Source organism: the organism of the source record quoted next, unplaced genomic scaffold, assembly GCF_019419815.1.
Source record: "Pyrus x bretschneideri cultivar Hongxiangsu unplaced genomic scaffold, Pyrus_bretschneideri_v1 Contig22, whole genome shotgun sequence".
Classification (NCBI taxonomy): domain Eukaryota; kingdom Viridiplantae; phylum Streptophyta; class Magnoliopsida; order Rosales; family Rosaceae; genus Pyrus; species Pyrus x bretschneideri.
The window spans coordinates 366,907-379,963 of record NW_025999524.1 but is presented as its reverse complement, the minus strand read 5'-3'; the positions used below and the strand labels follow the sequence as shown (position 1 = coordinate 379,963).

Sequence of the window (13,057 nt, the reverse complement as noted above, 5' to 3'; positions counted from 1 at the left end):
AAGGGCTGGTTTGGTATTGTTGTGCTTTGAAAAAAAACTGCTTCTATTGTGCTATGAGAATAAGCAGTTGTAAAATAAAGCAGCAAAGTGTTTGGTAAACTTTTTTGTAAAAGTGTTTTTGAAAAAAAAAAAAAAGCAATATTATAGTGTTTGGTAAACTTTTATGTAAAACAGATGTGAAAAGAAGCCGGTTTTTCAAAAATGAGTTTTGCAGCTTCTTGTTTTTGGCTTTTTTTAACCTAAAAATGTGAAAAAAAACTGAAGCTGAATGTTTAGCAAACACAAAAATAGCTCCTAATTTTTTTTATACCAGCTCTTTTTAGAATCATCCTAATACCAAATCAGGCCTAACAAAGAGAAAATATAAGGCTTAACTAGGGATTAAATGCGGTGCAAATCTTTAATTTGATATTTCCTTTTACCATGTGATGAAAGCAAAAGGACAGTCATCTTTAGTAGAACGAGACAAGCAAACCGTACAAGTGTTTTTCCAAAGTTCTGCATCGTATCATGTGCGTAATTAAATCTTGTTATTGGGTTTCCAAATAAAATTGGATTAAATTATCAAGATAGGTTTATGTGGCCTTGATTAGCTCAAAAGGACTCACACATACCCGCACGCATGCCACCGCTTTCATAATAGATTTTTCAATGTATTTAAAACACGGTTATATGCTATACATTATTTATAAAGTGAATTGTTATTTGACTTCTTGAATTTTTATTCCAGTTGAAATTGATTCTCTAAACTATTTAATTAACCTCATGAACAATTTGAAATAAGCCAATTAACCCTTTGTTGTTAGATTCCGTCCATTAATCTACCGAATTCAAGGAAAAATTAATCTTTTTATCATCAATTCTTACATATCAATTATAACCATCAATAAAATTATGACATGTGGACACATAATAATATGTAATGACAATGTGAAATGGTCCGTTACTTAAATGTTTAGTTTCGTTATGTTTCCTATTATGCTATGAGTTTTGAATTATTTTGTATCCAAATATCATTATTTTATTGGTTGGTATAACTGACAAATAACAATTGATGATGAAAATACTATTTTGCCCTTGAATTTGATAAGATAGTGGATGGAATCTAACAGCAAGGGATTAATTAGCTGATTTTAAATAGTTCAGGGGGTTAATTTACCAAAAAAATAGTTCAGAGAGTCAATTTTAACTGAAGTAATAATTTAGGAGGCCAAACCGCAGTTTACCCTTATTTATAAGTTGAGTAAAGTTTTTTTTATCCCTCCACTAATATAATAACATGTCATTCATGCCGTGTTCTAGAGATACTGAAAAATCTCTAATTTCATTGGACCATGCTCCGCCCGCCACATCTTTGACCATCTATTAGTCTTTTCCGTCTTTACCCCTTGAAACTGACATTTTCAACTTTTTTTTGTCTCACTTCAACATATTTGTTAAAGAAACATTAAATTCAAGGGTATTTTGAAAATTGCACTTTTTACAAATCTCTTGAAATATGTAAATTAAAGTCAAAATTGTAATTAACTTATCGCCAGTAGGAACATGTGACTCAACAATGTGAAACTTTTGGTTGTAAACTGTGCACATTTGCTTTAGATGAATTTTTTTGGGTTTTGGGGCTTGCATAGGAAGTATTTTGGACATGATATCTTAACGGTTTTTTTTTTGGGGGATTAATATTGTACAATTGATCTCGGATCATATTCTTATTGGTGAAACTTGTTGTTAGGTCAATTTCGATTAGAAAGATATCTTGGAATAGGCTGATCATGTCTCCTTTATGTTGTAATGAGTATTTTTCATGTGCAAGTTTCCATTGAGCCAGTATATGGGTGCCTAAATGAAATCTTTAGGAATAAAATTGTAACCTTTTATTTTGGTTGATATAATGATTTTGTATCCATAAAATTTTCTATTGATTGAATGATTTATTTTTAAAAAGGCCTAAAACTCATGGGTTGAATTAGAGTTGTCAAAAATGGAATCGAAATTGTTTTATTATGTAGGTTGGAGGTAAATAGATGTGTAGAAAAGGAAATGTCTAAAATACTCTTGAATTTAACATTTCTTCAACAGAAAGGTGAAGTGAGACCAAAGGAGTTAAAAATGCCAATTTCAGAAGGTAAAGTGAGAGAAAATCAATTTCAAAAGATAAATTGAGACTAAATGACATTTCCGAAGACATTTCAATTAATAAGCCTTAATCTTAACAATTACTATAAATAACAAAACCAAATTCCAAAATTAGCCCGATAAAGATATATGCTTATCAATTTTTGTATAGGGAAGTATTATTGGCACTCCAAAAATCTCATTCTACACTCTTCACAAGTGTATTTTTCTTTCTAAATATAGAAAGTTTGGAGTATAGAATGAGAATTTTGGAATGCCAATAACAATTTCCCTTTGTATATACGCAACCATTTACTAGAATTGTGCTATATGAGATAACCTAAAGAACTACCAATCCGAGTTGCATTTTAGCAGATGGTGCTGCTATGGTTGGCCGCGAACTTGCTTTGGGAAAAAACGTATTAATAGCATATATGCCATGGGAAGGTTACAATTCTGAAAATGCAGTATTCATTAGTGAGCGTTTGGTATATGGAGATATTTATATTTCTTTTCATATACGGAAATATGAAATTCAGACTTATGTGACAAGCAACGACCCTGAAGAATCACTAACGAAATACTGCATCTAGAAGCCCATTTACTCCGCAATTTAGACAAAAATGGAATTGTAACATCCCACATCGCCCAGGGGAGTGATCCTTAAATGTATAATACCATCCCTACCTAGCACGAGGCCTTTTGGGAGCTCGCTGGCTTCGGGTTCCATGGGAACTCCGAAGTTAAGCGAGTAGCGCACGAGAGCATTCCCGGGATGGGTGACCCATCGGGAAGTTCTCGTGTGAGTTCCCAAAAACAAAACCGTGAGGGCGTGGTCGGGGCCCAAAGTGGACAATATCGTGCTACGGTGGTGGAGCGGGCTCGGGAAGTGATCCACCCCGGGGCGGGATGTGACAAATTGGTATCAGAGCCTAACCCTGGCTGCGTGTGTGCCGACGAGGACGTCGGGCCCCTGAGGGGAGTGGATTGTAACATCCCACATCGCCCAGGGGAGTGATCCTTAAATGTATATTCCTATCCCTACCTAGCACGATGCCTTTTGGGAGCTCACTAGCTTCGGGTTCCATGGGAACTCCGAAGTTAAGTGAGTAGCGCACGAGAGCATTCCCAGGATGGGTGACCCATCGGGAAGTTCTCGTGTGAGTTCCCAGAAACAAAACCGTGAGGGCGTGGTCAGAGCCTAAAACGGATAATATCGTGCTACTGTGGTGGAGTAGGCCCAGGAAGTGATCCACCCCGGGCCGGGATGTGACAGAATTGTATACGTTGATGTTATTTATTATTATTTTTATTTAAAGAATCATCTCATCTCAATTAAAAATACAAATACCTTTTTAGGAAGAAATCAAACTTCGTTTTTGTATTGATCTTGTATTGGTTTTTATTTTTATGTTTTTTCATGTCCGGTCCCGTATAATCTTCTTCAACATCTTTTTCTTGGTTTGAAATAGCTGATTTAAGATCTGCTTGGCCAGTGAATTAGTTTTCTTCTTGATTTCGGTTTTCTAATTCAAGAGATTTTTTTTTCATTCGACGATATTGATATAAAAATATTTTTTTTTTAATTTTTATTTCCAGTGATGCTTTTGTTTTCATTAGCATTTTTTTATATTACAATTAAAAAGTAGTAATTTAATTGGTATAACATAAAATAAAATAAAATAAAACATAATTGCTCGGGACAACATTTTTATGCCTATAACACCTCTATATTCTCGTGTCATGTAAGTTAATTCTTCTCAATTTGAGCTCCACGATAATCCAATTTAATTGAAGATTTTCTCAACCGATCAAGTTCTAAATTGTAGTAAAATTTGAATCTCTAAACAATGACGGTAAAAGTACGCGAAGGCATGATGGTGGTGCGACTGTTGTAGAAATTTGTCTTGCACGGCTAAGTGAGTGAATCGGTCAAAGGTGTCAGCATGTTGACGCAAACAATACGAGGTTGAGTTGGGCCCAAAGGCACAGCGAGATTTACACAATCCGCCACCACATATGCCCGCGAGTACCACTCTACTGTACATACGATCGGATTCATTATTCAAACCGGGACGTGGGGAACATCAGGGGCTCCACGTGTCAAATCCCCAGAGCATCACTTGAAGATTATGGCAGCCTTGGCAGGAGCCGGACAATTAACAAGTGGCCCACAATAGATACAAGACGTGACATTAAATGGGTCCTCTCCGGAACCAAAGGACTTTCAAAACCTGACTGTTCAATTTTAATTTCAATATTTTTATTCGTTCATCCATTAAAACTCAAACGGTTCAAAATTCTTCCTTTAAAAATTTTTGAGCTCGGAATATTATGATCTATTTGGTATTCTATTTAATTTTTTTTAAAACATTTTTTGAAAATTATTTTTTTTGTAAATTAAAAAATTTAATTGGTTTGCGATTTTTAAATTTTAAATCTTATGATTTAAACTAGATAAAAAAATTTTAAAAGAGGAGGTCAGGATAGGGAGAAAGAGGACAGAGGAGGAAGAAAGTAATAGATGATTGAAAGAAAGACAAAGAAGAAAGAGGATCCGACGAGATTGAGAGGAAGATGAGTGAGAGAAAGAACAGAGAGAATGAAGAAAGCAGATTAGAGGAAAGATGAAAAATGTTAAAAAAAAAAAGATAAAATAGAAAAAAGAGATAGATTTGGAGTGAGGAGAGAAGGGAAAGAAAATAAATGAGTGAGTTTAAGTTTAAAAATTATAAAAACTCACTTTTTATGTTTTAGAGAATAGATTATATTTTTGAGTTACTCTTGAGTTCAGTTTTTTAAAATAATTCTACCTACCGAACAAGTTTTTAAAGTCTAAAACTTCAAAATTACTTTTAAATTTAAAAAATTAAATTTAAGTAGAGTATCAAACAGACCCTTAAAAGGATCTCGGTGTCCATAGCCTACCCTGCGAGTGCAGAAAGAACTGTGTGAAAGTTATAACAGGGTAGGGGACGAGAAATGTCTAATGGTCCGATGGGTGTGCTTCTAGAGAATGCATATGGATTGGAGGGATGCTACTGTAATTCTAACTCAGACTTTTCCTTGTAAATTTTCTGTTCTTCTATTTATTCTGCAGTATTGTATAATATTCAAAACGGCCTATTATTCGGTTCGTCTTTTATAGATCAATTTTTTTTTTTAAATTAACTAAATTATAACTATTTAACTATTCAACTAACACTACCAAACTTTCATTGTTTAACTTAATAATATGTTACTAAGTAATTTCATATTTAACTAATTTATAATAGTTTTGTTTTCTTTTGTTTTTTTGTTTCTTTGATAAAACATCGACACTACGAATAAAATTTTATTGATATCGAAAAAGAAATTACACTTAGTTATGTAGTATATAAACCTAAATCCTCATAATACAAGAAAAATGAATAAAAAAATGAAAAAGAAGGGACATAAACTTTACTATTCTAGAAACACAAACAATTAAAATACAAGGAAAAGATGGGAAGGACATGAAACCTAACTCTTCTAAAACCAACAGTCTAAACCTGCATAACAAATTAAGTAACATCACAAGATGAAGAAAAAAAACAAGAAAGTGAGTCAAACTTGTATATGCAAATTAATTTGTGAAGCGATAATCAGGAAAATCAGCATAGTTTGAAAACAAAGCAGTATGAGACGTAGACGGAGGGAATCATGTCATACTAAAGTTGGTGAAGACAAGCACATGTTAGCAAAAATATATGTAAAAAGCGTAGAAAGTCATCTTCTGAATGTGATCTAAATAAATAAATCATTGTGTACGAAGAGGGAAAAAAAGATCAAAATTAGTCGATTGAAACTAATTTTTGATAGTTCATTGTGCAGGTTGCTATTATGCAACTAGAGTACACTTGAAAATTTTCTTGAAAGGCTAGCTTTCAGTAATGCAATGACGTCGATGAGATAGAAATTATAAAGTGAAGGGCATTAGGGTTAGGAGGGCCTGGCACTCTGCAACCCTAGCTGGTACGGATCATTGAGGGTCAAAGGCTCTACAGCCACTTAAATATATGGCATTTTAGCATGTAATGAGATTTTCATAACACATTATTTTGATATTTGAGATTGAAAATCAATAGAAATGATATCTGAGATTATCTACTATTTATTATTTTAGTCATTCTGTTAAAAACTCGGTTAAGTGTCTCGGAGCTCTTAGCCGGAAGTTCGGGTAAATTTTAAAGCTTCGCGACTCAATCGTTTCTTAATCAAATTCAACCCATAATATATCAAAATAAAGATAAGAATGTGTAGAACAAAATTATACCTATTTGGAAGGCCAATGATTGCCAGAGATAACCAGAAAATAGCCTAAAAGGTGACTGGTCTGCAGTAAAACTGGAAAACTCGTCAAAAACTGGGTAAACTTTAAACGTTCATAAATTCTTCAATACTCAACGAAATCAAGTGATTCAAAAACGAAAATCATACTTCTCAACGAGACGAAGAGAATAGTACCTTTCTTAACGGATAATTCTCCGTATTTTGGACGGAAAATGACTCGAAAGTGGCTAACTCGAGACCAAGACAGTCACTTTCGAACCATTTTCCGGCCAAACCACGGCGATTTAACTGTCTAGAAAGGTACCATGCTCTTTGTCTCGTCAAGAAGTATGATTTTCGTTTTGAATCACTCGATTTCGTTGAATATTGAAGACATATATTGCCATATCACCCAACTTTCCTATCATCGGATTCGAATTACCTGTCACCAACTTCACGAGCAAGCCCCTCTCTCTCCCTCTGCGCAGATAACAGAGCCAAACTCCACAAGCGATGGCAAAAGAGGGACTCAGCAGCTTACTTTTGTAAGCTATATATTTAGCAAAATTTAGTTGCTTTTTGTTCAAACACTTTAGGAGAAGAATTACAAGGTAATGATACGAGGACATATATACTAAATATTTTTATATTATTGACACAAAATGTTACAATTAATGTAATGATATATGAGGTCGTTCTTTACACTTTAGGGTTGTGATACTGGTTGGATTCAGTGATTAATTATTTGCAATAAGATATGTAATCTCTGCGGTTTCTCTATCTTTTCCCTTTAAACTTGCAGACATGCATGCATACTCCTGGGTTCCGCAGGACAGTCACAGACGCGATCGTCAGTGTTATCGACCCCATCGTTTAACTTTTATTCCTGAAAGTACTATTTCTTTCTTCTCAAATCTTCTTATTATGGAAACAAAGAACGAACCAATAATAATAATAATAATAATACCTTCGCCCTAATCCTAAAGCAATAAAAATGAAGTTTTACAAAAAATAAATGCCTACTTTTACTTATAAATACATAATTATATGCAAAATAAAATGAAACATAAATTATAAAGTAATATAACATCTTGAAAAAATGGTGAACAAACGTATAATTAGTGTTCATCCAAGTATTAAATAAATCTCTTATAATTTCTTAAAAAAATAAAATATAAAATAATTTTTTTATATTTTCTGTCTAAATAATAATAGTGAAATAGGAAAGTCTAGACAGAGTAAGCTGGCGTCTAGGTATGTTTGGTCATCATTTCTTAATTTTAAAATGAATAAAGATTGACAAACTTGGCATGAATTTTAAGAACAACGTCGAAACTGATGTATCGGATATACTGGCGTTTAAACAGTTCGACTAAAATAAACTAGCTACTATATATATATATATATATATAGACACACACACACACATATCAAGAGGATGAAAAGTTACGGACAATTATAAATGTTCAAACCACTTGAATTTTTTTTTTCTGAACAATTATAAATTCTGTAGCATAAGAAGAAAGAAGAAAATACATTAAATCTTCTAAATTAGCAAATCAATAAAGAACAACACTTAGTTACTTAAAAATGAGTAAATACTCATATTTAAAATTCTTAGTGTTCTAATCGAAGAGATTTGTTTTTATGATCATAACCGTTCATACTATGAATCACATTGTAAAAATCATCTGTGCAAAACTTATATTAAAACTAAAATCATTTAGTCAATATATTAGCAAATACATAAACGGTGCAATACCGTTAATTTATTTTTAAATAGTTTGATAACTAAACGATTTTAGTTTTAATTGATTTATTACAAAGGCAATATGTACATAATAATTTATAATATGAATTGTCTTGATTATAAATACGAAGTTCTATAAATTAACAATAAACAATTTTGAAAAATTTTAAGTAAGTTCCTACTCATAATTGAGTAGTCAAATATCGTTCCAACAATAAATGGAGAAGAAAGAAGAAATTACACACTAAAATTAATACTGCATATAATTTAGAAAATTAAGAAATAAACATTAGGCCTTACATTTTTGGTGGTACAAACTTCACACTGGTCAAACTTGAAAGAACCAAAAACACAAAAACAAAAAACAAGAGAAAGAGAGTAATTACTAATTAATGGAAATGACGGGTACGGGTCAAGTCAGCTGCTAAACCTGATGAGAATGACAGGATAAGGAGAGGGGCAGATGGGGGGAGAGAGAGAGAGAGAGAGAGAGAGATCAGCTATGACTTATAAGTAGAGGTAGGGCGGGCAGGCTCGGAGCTCAACGAAAACTCGCGGAGGGTGGTGGTCGGGAGCAGAAGCTAAGACCTAGAGGAGCAGCGGCGGGTAGCCATCACATCTATCAATGAGGTTCGATATATACTGCTGCAGACTGACGAGACTGATACAACACGGCGGTGGAGGTCGCTTTTAGTAAGCCTTTTGATTTCTTCCTTGTTAGCTAAGGAGATGGTGGTTATCTAGCTGCATCGTTCGTCATCATCGTCAGCCATGATGCCGGCGTTCCGGTTGCTGTCCTCGTCCGTATCACACGCGGACAGAGGCGCGTCGTGATCAATATCGTGATGGTGAGGTGGCGGGAGCAGGAGAGCAATGGAGGAGCTGGAGGAGGAAGAAGTGGTGGTGGAGGAGTGGGCTTTATTATTATTCTGGGCGCCAACGCCAACAATGGGAAGTGGTTCGGTCAGTTGCTTCCCGTCCCGAGGCGGGCAAAACACCACTGGCAGGTAGTGCTCCATCTCGCACGGGAACTTCGAGTTCTTGAAATGCTCCTTCAACGCCTCCAATCCCTTCATTCAAAGTTAATCATATTTCATTAAAATTAATAATCCTTTAATATATTTATTAATTAAAAAACACTGTTGAAATTGAGTCTTTCCTGCTTCCGAAACATGTGGATAATCGTAATTTGTAGCAAGTTATCATTCTTTAAAAAATAAAAATAAAAAAAATTAACAAACAATGTTGATTAAATTTAATTAGTAGGTACCTGAACTCGAGCGTATGTGACTTCGCATATTTTCCTGGAATTGAAGACCTCCCAATGTTGATGGTGAAAGGCCTTGTACAGCCTCCATGTTGCCTCCGGGGATGTCATGTTCACGAATCCATATCCCACATTGCACTTGTTACTGTTGTTTCCCACAAACAAATAACACCACTCACATAAGACCTCAATGCACGAATTTGATATGTTAGAAATGTGTACAAAAAAGAGTGTAAACGGAGATACACGTATAAAGATTCGTGGTGTGAAAATATAACTGCGTGTTATTATCAACCTATTCACGGCGTTCTACACGCAAAAATTTACTAAATATTTACAAGCTAATAACACATAACACCCTAAGCACGTAACATATCAACCTTGTGTATTTCGAACATTGTATCGTGTGCATTTTGCCTTATAACCAATTGTATCGTGTGTATTTCGCTTAGTATTTTTATACCTAACTTATTATACAATTAACTAATATAACCGACAATTAACTTACAAAACTCCATGAATGAAATGATAAATATGAAATAACGACGACTTATCAATCGAAATCTATAGACAAACTCACATATTTTGATCGTTTCAGCAATTAAAACTTACAAAATCGCTACTCTAACCACATTTGTACCGCCTCTACACATGTGGACTCTACTTCTGTTAGTGGTACAAATGTGGTAAATGTAGAATTACTTTATATTTTCATCATTTTATTGCAGCCAATCCCCTATTTTTCAGAAAGAAATGCAAATATTAACAATAAATAGATTAAAAGAAAAAGATGGGAAAATGGAAATACTTGAAATCAATGGGAAGATAAACGAAATCGTAGGAGGAGAAGGGCTGCTTTTCATCATCATCACCACCATGATCGCCGTCGCTAATAATCTGCTCATTGCAGTGAATACAGTGGTTGTCCAGCATGTTCAACAGCAGCTTCTGACTGCCACAATCCACCACCACCAAATCAACAATTCCAACATTAACACGAGAAAAAATTATGAATTGCACTTCAAATTTTGATACGGTACCTGTACTTATTGGGTATGTTCTTGATCATGACGGTGGTTCTGGTTTCTCCGCTGGTGGATTCCGATATAGCTTCTTCTTTTATTAAAAATTTTGAATCGAACTTCTTCGCCTGTCTTCCCTTCTTCCCCCGACTGCTCCTCGGCTGCTTCGGACTCGTTACAATGGCCTGCAGGCTCTCCGAGTTCTCGCAACTCATCTTCTTCGAAGACGAACACCTCTTCTCTTGAATTCCATCCAAATTTAAACCCGCCATTTTAGATTCAACATTGTTTCTGCTAATTACTATTCCCTTGCTGCTGCTAGAATTATTTGATCTATTACTATTCCTACTCGACGAAAACTGCACCTGTGATGAGGATGTACACAAACGAGGCGGCGGAGTCGCCAAGCTAAAACTGTTGGAGCGCCTAGAGAATTTCACGGCCGATTCCGCCCGCTGCGGCGGTCCAATGGCATTCTGAGGCGAGAGTAGAGTGGGGGCAGTGTGAGCCGCCGCATTCAAGTATTTCCTACTGTGACCGCCAGGCCGACTAAATTCAATCACAACTGATTTTCCGTTGATTTCTTTGCCGTTCATCTCCTCGAGAGCTCTCGCTGCGTCTCGGACGTCGAAGAACTCGATGAACTTTTGGTGCCTTTTCGAAGGCGTCTCTCTCAATTCCTTTACAGCACCTGATAAAATTACAAAATTGAAATAAAATCCAGGTCCCATGTGCTCCCATTGGTCATGAAAAGCGTAGGACAAAGACGCATGAGACCTACCCCTTAATTATCCCCACAACCACAAATATACGGAAAAATAAAGACGAGAAAATACAAATTAATATGATGGGAATGTTACCAAAAGCTTGGAATATATCTTTGAGAGAGGAGGTGGTGACGGCCGGGTCCAAATTGAAAATGACGATTGTGCCCTGGTTGTGGCCGTCCGGGACGGCGTTCAAGGCCGGAATGACGAACTGGGCCCACACGGCCTGCCCGGCGATGAGCCCGCGACCCGGAGGAAACGGAAGCGGGAAAATAGAAAGTGGCGGAGCTGATGTAGCCGTCGCGAACGACAAGGCGGCGTAGTGGTTGCGAATCCTGTCTTCCAGCTGCATGTGCTGCTGCCGAATCTCGCGCAACGCCCTCTCTGCATGCCTGAGATCGTAGAAGTGGACGGTCACGATCCCGTCGCACGCCCTGTCCATCTGCACCCACCTCACCTCCCCGAACCCCTCCATCTCCCTCCTCACCATCCCCTCGCTGACGTCACTCGGCACTCCGTTCAAAAGCACTGCCCTCGTCGCCGCCGCTGTCGGAGGCGGCAACGGTGCGCAAACAGTAGCCGCCGCGCTAACGTATGTGGCCGGTGCGGAGAACGACGCGTACGGGACAACTTCGCTGATTGGCGGTGGTGGGTAGGGATAGTAAACCTGGTGGGGAGACGGAGAAAGTGGTAGGAGTTGTGGCAGCGGCGGAGGAGGCCCAAAAATGGGTATTTGGTTGGGGTGCCGATTTGGGTTACTGGGTCTGAACTCTTGGGCTGCGGGGTCCAGATTTCCCGGAAAACGTAGAGAGCCGGTATCTGCCATGTGGTGGATGGTGCCGGAAAACCACTAAGGAAGTAAGGAGACGAGTGGTTTTCCGGTGAATAAAGACTGGGAGATATGGGTTGGTTATCTGTTCCTCTGGTCAAATTCCATGCTTATCTTACCGAGTAATAGTAATAGTACATCTCTCTCTCTCTCTCCCTCCTCTCTGTCTCTATCTCTCTCTGGAAAATGGTACTGAGATTTTAAGTCTGGGTAGCTATAGTCGAAAGAAAAGCAGGCAAAGGACAGATCACAGATGGCCTTGGGCTTGCCTTTTTTCCTTTTCCACTACTTTCTTTTTCATACCAAAGTGGCTAAAAATGTACTTTTATCCATCTATACACACCTTTGAATTACCATACTGCCCCGGCCTGAACAGATTTTAGTATTCTACCGTGGGACAGAGTTAATTCGTTGGGGGTGATGGGGTAATTGAGTCCCTGTAAAGGATGAGAATGAACGTGGGCCGTACACGTGGATGACAGGACGAATGCAGTGTTTCATGACGCGCGATTGAAGGCGATGGGAGCCTATGGTGGGAAAGGTACAAGTAAATAAGCTGTGACACAAAAGAGGGATTTCCAAAAGAGGTACTTGGATTCAGTCCAAAAAATTCAGCTGGTCAATTTCATTTAATTTTGGGTAATTTCTATTTTATTACCTCAAGTTTCACTAAAATCTCACTTTATTATACTTACATTTTTTCATTTCACTTGCATATTTAAAGTTTTATTTTTATACTATTTTGATACTTCCATTAACTGATGACATGGTAGAATATCGGCCCACTCATCTCGCTTTACTACTGTTCAATATCGTGAAATTCGCACTTTGCAACCTTTAATATTTTTTTCAATACTTGAGAGTAGTAAAATAAGAATTGGTAGACTAAGATTCTACCACATTATCAGTTAATAGAAAATTTAAGAGGTGGGCTAGTACTTATTAGAGGTATCAAAGTGGTAGAAAAATCAAACTTTAAGTATGAAAGTGAGACGAAAAAAATAAAGTGTAGTAAAG

General features: G+C 36.6%; 1 protein-coding gene across 1 annotated transcript; it reads right to left on the bottom strand.

Annotated features, from left to right (window-relative positions):
- Positions 1-8,392: 8,392 nt before the first annotated feature.
- On the bottom strand, positions 8,393-12,331 carry LOC103949847 (protein terminal ear1 homolog). The gene is made up of 5 exons (XM_009360975.2): positions 11,305-12,331; positions 10,463-11,135; positions 10,231-10,374; positions 9,426-9,567; positions 8,393-9,225 (listed from the first exon to the last, which is right to left on the bottom strand). Exons 1-5 carry the CDS (start codon positions 12,035-12,037, stop codon positions 8,896-8,898), a joined length of 2,022 nt encoding a protein of 673 aa, XP_009359250.2. The 5' UTR covers positions 12,038-12,331; the 3' UTR covers positions 8,393-8,895.
- Positions 12,332-13,057: the final 726 nt, after the last annotated feature.